Source organism: Labrus bergylta, chromosome 5 (genome assembly GCF_963930695.1).
Source record: "Labrus bergylta chromosome 5, fLabBer1.1, whole genome shotgun sequence".
Lineage (NCBI taxonomy): Eukaryota > Metazoa > Chordata > Actinopteri > Labriformes > Labridae > Labrus > Labrus bergylta.
The window spans coordinates 27145151-27155588 of record NC_089199.1 but is presented as its reverse complement, the minus strand read 5'-3'; the positions used below and the strand labels follow the sequence as shown (position 1 = coordinate 27155588).

Genomic DNA, 10438 nt, shown 5'->3' with positions numbered 1-10438 from the left:
AAGTTGATAATTAAAAAACATATTTTATGATGAAGGTTTAAAACGCTGTGACGCTCCAACAAACGTCACAGAAATTCGTTGACACGAATTGTTTAATTTCGGATTGAAATGTAAGGAATTGAACGCAACATCGTCGTAAATGTTACACTAAAAAAAAAGTATTTGTCTTAAAACTGAATACATATATATATATATATATATATATATATATATATTTAACATTAGAAACAAAAGTTAAAGTACTCAGGATATCTTCACTGTCACATATTTAAAATAACCAGTATCTGTTAGTAAAGGTGACGTTAGTAAAGGTGAGGTTAGTAAAGGTGACGTTAGTAAAGGTGACGTTAGTAAAGGTGACGTTAGTAAAGGTGAGGTTAGTAAAGGTGACGTTAGTAAAGGTGACGTTAGTAAAGGGGAGGTTAGTAAAGGTGACGTTAGTAAAGGTGACGTTAGTAAAGGTGAGGTTAGTAAAGGTGAGGTTAGTAAAGGGGAGGTTAGTAAAGGTGACGTTAGTAAAGGTGAGGTTAGTAAAGGGGAGGTTAGTAAAGGTGACGTTAGTAAAGGTGACGTTAGTAAAGGGGAGGTTAGTAAAGGTGAGGTTAGTAAAGGTGACGTTAGTAAAGGTGACGTTAGTAAAGGTGAGGTTAGTAAAGGTGACGTTAGTAAAGGTGACGTTAGTAAAGGGGAGGTTAGTAAAGGTGACGTTAGTAAAGGTGACGTTAGTAAAGGTGACGTTAGTAAAGGTGAGGTTAGTAAAGGGGAGGTTAGTAAAGGGGAGGTTAGTAAAGGTGAGGTTAGTAAAGGTGAGGTTAGTAAAGGTGAGGTTAGTAAAGGGGAGGTTAGTAAAGGTGAGGTTAGTAAAGGTGACGTTAGTAAAGGTGAGGTTAGTAAAGGTGACGTTAGTAAAGGTGACGTTAGTAAAGGTGACGTTAGTAAAGGTGAGGTTAGTAAAGGTGACGTTAGTAAAGGTGACGTTAGTAAAGGGGAGGTTAGTAAAGGTGACGTTAGTAAAGGTGACGTTAGTAAAGGTGAGGTTAGTAAAGGTGAGGTTAGTAAAGGGGAGGTTAGTAAAGGGGAGGTTAGTAAAGGTGAGGTTAGTAAAGGTGAGGTTAGTAAAGGTGAGGTTAGTAAAGGGGAGGTTAGTAAAGGTGAGGTTAGTAAAGGTGAGGTTAGTAAAGGGGAGGTTAGTAAAGGGGAGGTTAGTAAAGGGGAGGTTAGTAAAGGTGAGGTTAGTAAAGGTGAGGTTAGTAAAGGGGAGGTTAGTAAAGGTGAGGTTAGTAAAGGTGACGTTAGTAAAGGTGACGTTAGTAAAGGTGACGTTAGTAAAGGTGACGTTAGTAAAGGGGACGTTAGTAAAGGTGAGGTTAGTAAAGGTGACGTTAGTAAAGGTGACGTTAGTAAAGGGGAGGTTAGTAAAGGTGAGGTTAGTAAAGGTGACGTTAGTAAAGGGGAGGTTAGTAAAGGTGAGGTTAGTAAAGGTGACGTTAGTAAAGGGGAGGTTAGTAAAGGTGAGGTTAGTAAAGGTGAGGTTAGTAAAGGGGAGGTTAGTAAAGGTGAGGTTAGTAAAGGTGACGTTAGTAAAGGTGACGTTAGTAAAGGTGAGGTTAGTAAAGGTGACGTTAGTAAAGGTGACGTTAGTAAAGGGGAGGTTAGTAAAGGTGAGGTTAGTAAAGGTGACGTTAGTAAAGGGGAGGTTAGTAAAGGTGACGTTAGTAAAGGTGAGGTTAGTAAAGGTGACGTTAGTAAAGGGGAGGTTAGTAAAGGGGAGGTTAGTAAAGGTGAGGTTACCTTGGGAGCGGGCGTCAGGTCGGTTTTGTTGAAGTGTTTCGCTTCTTGTCCGGTCAGAACTTCTGTTCGGTAAAAGTTCACGATCGCGTCCGCGGTATACACAGGAAACGTGTTTTCAGACATCGTCGCGGAGTTTAGTTTCGATGACAAAAGCTGGAAAATGAAGGTACAAGATACAGAAGATGTTTTCAAATCCAGACGACGAAAAAAACAAATTTGGCGCCTTTAATCCACTTCCGTGTTGATTTCCAGACTGCGCATCTGATTGGTCACTTACTTCTTCTACTGATGTGTGACGGATGATTCAATACTCTGTAACGCCCTCTACTGCATTTGCAAAGAAAAAGCTCAACTTATTTCACCTCTTAATTTCACCTGTAATTAAATAGATTAAAATTGTATAACAATAATAATAATAATAATAACTTTATTTATATAGCACCTTTTAAAAACACAGGTTTACAAAGTGCTTTGACAAACAGCAAAAACAAGAACAAAGCAAACTAAACCAAACACAGAAGAACATAAACAACAGCAAGAACAAACAAATGCAAAATACTAAAAATAATTAAATACAATTCAACAGAAAAGAACCCAAAGTGCACGATGCCCAACAGACATATAGAACCAGACCATCACAAGAACCATTATAAGAACCATCATAGGAACCCAGGAAACACAAGAACCCAACAACACGAGCTGAGACCAAGAGGACCAAATATTTAAAAAGATGTAAGAAACTAAAAGAGCTGAATGCAAATAAAAAGATAGCAACAATAAGAAGGTAAGATAAGTAAAAGAAATAAAAACAAGTGGTTAAAGGATAAAAAATAACGAAAAAAAACCTATAATATTAATGAAATAAAATAAAAAAGTAAATAGAAATAGAAAACATAATTAGAAAAAATGAGTAAGATAAGAAATTACCAAGTTAAAACATAAGAGGAGTTAAGATAAGAGCATAAATAAAGAGCATATGTATGTATATGTATGTTCTGCTTACATACATACAACTAAATAAAATACATAAAAGATTCAATAAAGCATAAAAAAACAAATCAAACACAGCATTGAACAATCTCAAACCACACGTGAAGCTATGCAAAACAGATATAATCTACCATTTTCAGTCTTTATTGATTTTGGGGGATAATAACAATGCCCCCTTTCCAGGCAATAAGTTGATGAAAACAATTAAGGAACAAAAAGCCAGAGAACAGGGATAGGTCTGGTGCCCTTTGTAATGTTATGACTGTACAGAGCATAATTTCCCAATCTGTTACACATCTAGATTAAAATACATTTGATTATACTGGATCAGTATAAACCTTAAATTCAGGCTGTTTTAAAACTAATCGTATAATACCCTTTGCTGTCATTACACTTCCACATTTATTTTTTATTTTGTTTTTACTTCTGCACATTAATATAGAAGTTTTATTAATTTTCTGATGTGTTTTATTGATGACCTCTTTGAGTCGTCTAATTGCAACGAAAAGCCTGATAAAAGTAAGATTTGTGGTTGAACAACTCTGACACGCATGACTCTCGGTCCTCACTCCACAGCAGCAGGGGGCGCTGATGTCACTGTGCAAACATGAAATATTCACGTGACACACAACCACAACAAGGAACCCATCGCTGCAGGTCCTCTGGGTTGTCTCGGAGGGGGCTTTGTGATCATTTTTAAAGTTTAAGTTTACTGTCTGGAATCACTTTTATTGAGTTGTCGATGGTGACAGTTTCCACGTCGCACAGGTGGGAAATTTGAGCCATAATGGCGGCCAACTGGGCCGAGAGGATCTCCGTTTTCTCCAGCAGCCCGTCTCGCTTCCTCTGCGGCACAACAGCTGAAGCTTTCCTCGCAGAGCTGCTCCGTGAGCTCCGAGATGACAGAGCCAGTTACAGTGTCAAAGTAAGAGGAAAAAAATGCCCTCAACTTTACCTCCTCCCTTAAGTGTGTGCCTGATGTTAATCTCCATTTTTATGAGTAGTTGTTTTTGATCTCTGCAGAGCACTTTGGTCAACATTTGTTGTTTTTAAACGTGCTGAATATGAAAAAAAATGACTGATTTTTTTCTGGATGTTCATTAACTAATTGGTTCTTTCTTTTTAACCCCATCTCAGGTCCTCCTGTTGTCCCCCATATGCGAGTACCCGACTCTGCTGTGTCCATCAGACTCAGTCGGAGAGGAGACCGCCCTGGAGCTTATGTCAGTGTTCGCTCAGTGTCCTTCCAAATATGTCCAGTTTCGTTGCCAACTCCTCCTGGCCCTTACCTCTGCGCTCATCTGTTCGTCCTGCGTGAGCAACCAATCCCGTGCGTCTCAAGATTTCCTGGACCTGCTGCTCCAGGTAGCCCAGGACACCAGCGACCTTCAAGGCGATGGAGCGCTTCGATATTTACGGGCCGCCGCCTGTGACTGCCTGCGGGAGCTGGAGGCCTGCTCTCCAGGCCTTCTCTCCCAGCACTTGGAGCTCTTGGGTGGGCTACGTCAGCGAGAAGGCTCCAGACTCCACCAGGCCTACGCTGGACTTCACACTCTGGTGCTCAGAAATTCTGTGTATCAGCTCACGCAGGAGGCTGGAGCCGGTGCCGAACACCTCAAGGCTCTTCTGGGAGGAAACACGACCGTCGCGTGGGAAGCGGAGCAGGACTCGGGCCTGATGAAACACAAAGACTCCGCCCTCTTGGCCTCGCTCATCCTTGGGCCCATGGGTACAGTTCCTACCCTGCAGACTGGCTCGGATAGTAAGGAGTTGCGTTCGGTGCTGTCCTCTCTCCTGGAGGAGTCGTACCTCCTCACTCCTATGTGCCAGGCGTCACTGCTTTATAGACTGACGGAGGTGGTTGCCATGGTCCCTGGTGTTCCTCCATCTGTATTCAGAGCTCAGCTGCTGCGACTGCTGGGCACGAGCGAGGTTTGTGTTGAAAAGAAATGAGTAAAAAAGGGTCTCTGATTTTTATTTAGGATTATTTTTAGTCATATTTATTCAAATCAGTATCTCAAATTCTCTGACAGTAAGACCTACCCCAGGTTTAACGACTTCTATTGAAAGCTGTATTCAAAGAGGTCGGCGGATTATTCTTTGCAACTATGAAATTGCCTCAGAATGATCTGCTGTTGAATTTCGAGCACCAGAGATGGATATTTCCTCAACATAAAACAATATTCAGTCTGCTAAGTTGGTGTATTTCATGTAAATATTTGTCTTATAAAACTTTGATATTAGTAAGACAGGAGGTTTATGTCCCCTAGCATGACAGCCGCTGTTTTGATGTTTACAAAAGGTTTGGTTTAAAACTACAATAAGCACTCCTCAAGAAACTCCTTTTTCATAAATACAAAATAAGAGCTAAGATGTTCTGTAATTGGCCTTTTGTGGACACGCCATCTGCATCCACTGACCGACTTCATGTTGCTAATCGAGAAGAAACTCTCAAAAAGCAGAAGCAAAAATAGAGAACGGTTAGGGTGGTTAGATTACTTTGCTGAGTTGAGTCAACTCTCAGTGGATCCTGCAAAAACATTTCTTTAGGTATTTAAAACAATCCAGCGTGTCTAAAGGAATACAATATTAAGAGATTTAATTTGATTTTAAACCGATTGACTAAAATGTGCAAAACCACTGTCTGACATTTTTAAGACTTAAAAAAAAAAAAAAGCTCTCACGATGAAAAGTGCAGAAAATGACTTTTTGGTGAGAACTGTCAGATGCTTCGGGTGAAAACCAAGTTGTTGTTCATTTTGCTGTTTCATAAAAATCAGAAGTGTTTTGTTCTAAGATTAGAGACCTTTTTTTTCTTCCAAGAAAAAATGTTCATATTCAATCGAATCCTCGTCAGTTGAATTGAAGCAATACATTTATGACACTGAAATCATTTCTTCCCTTCTCTGATCTTTGCTTCACCTCGCTGCTCCCTCCAGGTTTGCCTCCTTCACGCCACCCTGCTGATGAAGTGTGCGTTCACAGACAGCCTTTTCAGCGCCGAAGACGAAGCGTTCATCCTCAAGCGGCTGGTGGTTCTCTCGCAGCACCCGCTGCTGAGCACGCCCGAGAAGCTCCTCTACATGGACTGTATCCTGCACTTCCCTGAGAACCGGCCCATCGGCTGCGGCGACGGTGACGAGACCCTGCCGGTGCTGCTGACTCCCCGGCTCGCCTCGGCTCTGCTGCCCACTGTGTTAAACGACAGCGCCACCATGCTGGCTCGCCTTAACCTGCTGTCTCTGGTCTACCTGGAGGAGGGAGAGGAGGGCGAGGAGAGTTTAGGGCTGGCCTACCTTTACGAACACCTGAACTCGCTGCTGCACATCGTGGAACACGGGGGCAGCCGAGAGATGGTCGTCACCTTCTTCAGAGCCACCTTCCTCTTCCTTTTCTACTTCAGTCACTTGGAGCGCTTTGCCAACAGGCTGCTGGAGAAGTTGTGTACGCTCTATTTTAGCCACACCCACCTCGCTCCACAGCTCATCAACCTGGCCGACCAGACCCAGGAGAAGCTCCCCGAGTCCAACTGGGCGCTGAGGCTCCTGAGAGCTCTCCAGGGAGTCATCACCGAGGCCCCGCTCGCCCAACTCAACTCGCAGGATCTTAGCCAACACCTCAAAATGCTTGCTCGCGTGGCCGAAGAAGGAGAAGTCCCGCAGCAGAGCACCCTCAGCTTCCTCTCCCGCATCCTCACTCAGTCGCCTGCGTCGCTTTTCATGAGCGGCGACTGGCGTCTGGGGAACAGCCTGCTGGGGATTTGTCGCCGCCTCCTCGACCACCCCAGCCTGGACTCGCTGCTCATCCCTCAGGCGGACATCCTCCAGCATCTGGCCTGCAGCTACGGGGACACAGACATCCAGGACCACGCGCGCCTCTACTACACCCTCCTGACCACGCTGTCCCGAGAGAAGCTGGTCAGCGTGTTGGCGCAGGGTTTGACTGAGGGGGGGCGGCAGGTCAAGAAGAGAACACTGTCGTCCATTATGGCTGATAGCGAGGGGCTGACGAGCACGCTAAGCATCCACCATACAGAGGAGGCTATAATTAAGCTGGTTGAGGCCCAATCTGAGCAACAAGAGGCGATACAATCGGATGTGGACAGCGACCAGAATCAGACAGAGAACTGTCCTAACACACTGACGGCCTACAGAGCTCAGTTTGATGAGTCCAGCTTTGCCTCTGATGTCACCTTAAACTACCTGCTGATGTGGGGAACAGACAACTCCCGCTTTGATCAGCTCTTCAGCATCCGCCTCCACTTCACCCTCACTGATAACCACTACGAAGAGCTGAGCGATATCAGTGTCCCCTGTTTGTTCAGAGAGAGACCGGCGCCCATTGTGAAGCTGAGACTGAAGCCGAAGCGTCCGTACCCCACGGTCCTCCAGGTCAGCGCCATCTTTACCACCCAGGACGGGCTCTCCTGGCTCACCGTCCTGCCTGATATCCATGTGGCTTTCCAACAGACCTTCTTGCCTCCACCTGTTCCACCTGCCTGGGGACGAGGCAACACTTTGAGCTTGTTTGAAAGTTTATGGGATGAAATAAACTCTGAGAGTGGAGAGGAGGACCTACAAGACTGTGCCACCAGCCTGTTCTGCTGCCAGCTGGAGGAGGACGCTCTGGTTGCTTTGGTGAAGGAACATTTCCTTCCCTTCCTTATATCAAAGTTTGAAGAAGAAGAGACCAAAGTGCTTTTCTTCCTCCCTCCTCAGTCTCACGTGCTGCTTGAAGTCAAGTCTGAGGAAGACGCTGTGCACTTCAAGATCGCAACAGACGACTGGCAGCTTCTGCCTCACATAAGTTCTTATCTACTGACGATCACAACCTCACAAAAGAATCTCAGAGCCGACTGTGAAGCATGACACTGGCTGGTTTTTAATTAGCAGCTTACTTTTAACAAAGTCATTTAACTCCAATTGGGCTTAAAGCTTAACTGCCAAACACACATGATTGGAAATAACATTTTTGCACTTTAATTTGTTGCCAATGTAATAATAAAACCAATGCTTAAAAGCTGATGTTTTTGTTGATCATTTGCCAAATAGTTGGGGAAAAAAACTACATTTTGGTTAGTGTATAACTTAGGGTGTCACTGATATAATATGGGTTGACCAAAATTGCTTTTCCCTTCGACAAAACAATGGCTGTACAAAATAAACAGCTCAAGAGTTAAACTACATGTTGGCAGTGGGATACGTTACCCAAGAGCTGTCCTGCAACAGTCAACATATTAAACTATCATTTGAGATTTGAATATCTCAGCTTGTTTATCTTTCTTTTCAGAGCACAGCAATAAAGGAGCAAAAGCATCCCAGGCGAAAACTTTTACAAAACAGACTCCAAAATGACACTTTGATCTTCATCTTATACACGTTTGTATCCTGGAGCTGATTTATCCACCACAAACAAATCAAGTGATTTAAACAGATATAAATAGGAATACTTAGTGTACTTTTTTGACTGTTTACTATAATCCACATTTTAAGTATGCCAAAGAAAAAACTGTTTACCATATAAGTGCCTGGTATTGTTTTTTTCAACACAACCTCACTTAAGATCTGACCATTCATTAGTACAGTATATCACCTTGAGATACTGTATCATCACACAGGACCCAAACACACACAAGAAAAAGATTGGTTTTAAGAAATTGATCTTTTTTTATTCTAAAAAACAGAGTGAAAAATGAACTTCAAATCTATAAAAAAAAAAAAATAAACGAAATATCAAAAGTACATATAGAAAAAAATATGAATTGATTCAACTATTTACAAAAAAAGCAGCATTGTACATACCGGTAAGCGTTTTTATTTTATTTTAGCTATGCCACTACTCCAAAAAGTTCCTGCCACTGTGACATAGCTAAAATAATAATAAGTAAAAGTAAATGAAATGGAGTTGAAATGTGTGTGTGTCTACAGATGCCACATCTCAAAGCAGTTCCTGTCCACTGTAAGGCAGAGTGATATGTCACAGACCTTGCACTTCCACGGTGTCAGGTTTGTTTTTTGGTCCTCTAGGCCGCAGCGGTGACACTTTCTTCGCCCTTGCGTGGCCTTCTTGCTTGGATCTGTGGGTGCTGCGATGGGAACGGGAAGATGGTCATAGCTCCTGCTGCTGTTGCTGGGAACACCCTTCTTGTCTGTCCCACACAACTGGGCCGTCAGCTCCTCTAAGAAGTTCTTGTGTGTCATTGGCTTCACTTCTTTGGTCTTGCTGATGTCACAGTGGAGGATGTAGGCATTCGTTGTAGCAATGTCCAAAAAGTAAAGGAAGAGGGTCCGATACCGGCAAGATGTTTTGTGGTGAGAGGAATAGTACTGTGTCAGTGGGTCTGAGGGGTCAACTCCCCCCATGGACTTCATCTTGTGATTATAAGCCATGATGGGAATGGGGAAAGGAATGTCTTTGGCACTCCAGCGTCTCTGCCCTTGACTTTCCTTTTGACCATCTCACCAGAGATGTCCATTCAAAAGCAGGGGGCCCTCTCTGATCCATCTCGTCGATCCTCTCTGTGATTTGCTGTTGGGTGGATTTGCTCTTCCAGAGGGACAGCCTTTCCTGTCGTCCCGGTAAGCACCGCAGGCTCCAATCATAATGTCATTCAGGTCAGTAAACAGTTTGGGACTGGTATAGAAACTGTCAACATAAAGGTGATATCCAGTCCCAAGATATGATGGTGTGATCAGATCCATTACATTGTCATAGGACAACCCATTCCAACTGTGCGACTGTTCTTTCCCGGTGTAAACATTCAAATTCACGGTGTAACCATTGCTGGAATCAAGCAACACAAAGAGCTTGAACCCCCACTGGGGCGGCTTACCCTCCATGAATTGCAACAGGCCCGTTTTTGCTTTTGTTGCCACCATCCGTTCATCGATTGCCAAATTGATCCGTGGGTGATACTGTGTCTGGCAGGAAATGCGGATCTCATCCAGCAGAGGCCTGAGTCGAAACAGCTTGTCGTGCGGTGGCGTTCCCATCTTCTTGTCGTTCTCAACATCCTCATCTGGATCGCTGAGATGGATGTTCCATGACAAAATTCTAAACCGATCCATTGCCATGATAGTGGCTGGAAAAGGCACTGAGAAGATATGGTTCCCTTTCCAGTAGTCCTGGACATTAGTCAGTGTTCGCATTGAGGTGAACAGTAGGAGACCAATGAACTTCAGCAATTCAGCAACTGAAACATCTGTCCATTGGTATTTTTTCCCCTTTGCGATATTTTTTAGCTGCATTTTTGTTGGTGTTTTTGCAGAGTGTACTCAATGTGTCCAAAGAGAAGAAAAGCTGGAAGAGGTCCAGGGGGGGATTGTGGTATGGTTGTATCCACCTGGACCCCAGGAGTTCTGCGTGGCTGGAATGTGGGTGTTTTAAGGGGAAGATATCCGGGTCCTTTTCGGTTTTCCATGCCTGTGGCGAGTGGTCCAGCCGTGTTGGCTGAGCTGTTGCAGATTCTACCCGACGACGCTTTGCACTCTGTCTAACCCTCGTTGTGGGGGGAATGGATCTCCTTTGACGAAGCCTCATAGGATTGACATTGCTCTTTGCGTCCCTAGGCAGATCATCTTCCTCTCTGTGGATGTAACATAAATAATAAGATAAGATAAGATATACTTTATTCATCCCAGCAGGGAAATTTAGGTGT

General features: G+C 43.7%; 2 protein-coding genes across 2 annotated transcripts in view; one reads left to right on the top strand and one right to left on the bottom strand.

The window, feature by feature from the left end:
- nuf2 (UF2 component of NDC80 kinetochore complex) overlaps positions 1 to 2036 on the bottom strand; it is a 6991-nt gene extending 4955 nt beyond the window's left edge. Inside the window, exon 1 of the mRNA XM_020626339.3 lies at positions 1792 to 2036. Coding sequence (XP_020481995.2) covers positions 1792 to 1914 — 123 coding nt within the window. The 5' untranslated portion in view covers positions 1915 to 2036. The remainder of the gene's footprint in view (positions 1 to 1791) is intronic.
- A 968-nt stretch (positions 2037 to 3004) lies between these two features.
- On the top strand, positions 3005 to 7805 carry ap5b1 (adaptor related protein complex 5 subunit beta 1; the record flags this gene model as incomplete). Its single annotated transcript, XM_020626338.3, is given in 3 exon segments — positions 3005 to 3706; positions 3919 to 4713; positions 5721 to 7805. Coding segments are annotated over 3 exon segments (2862 nt in total). The 3' UTR covers positions 7650 to 7805.
- Between the last annotated feature and the right edge of the window lie 2633 nt (positions 7806 to 10438).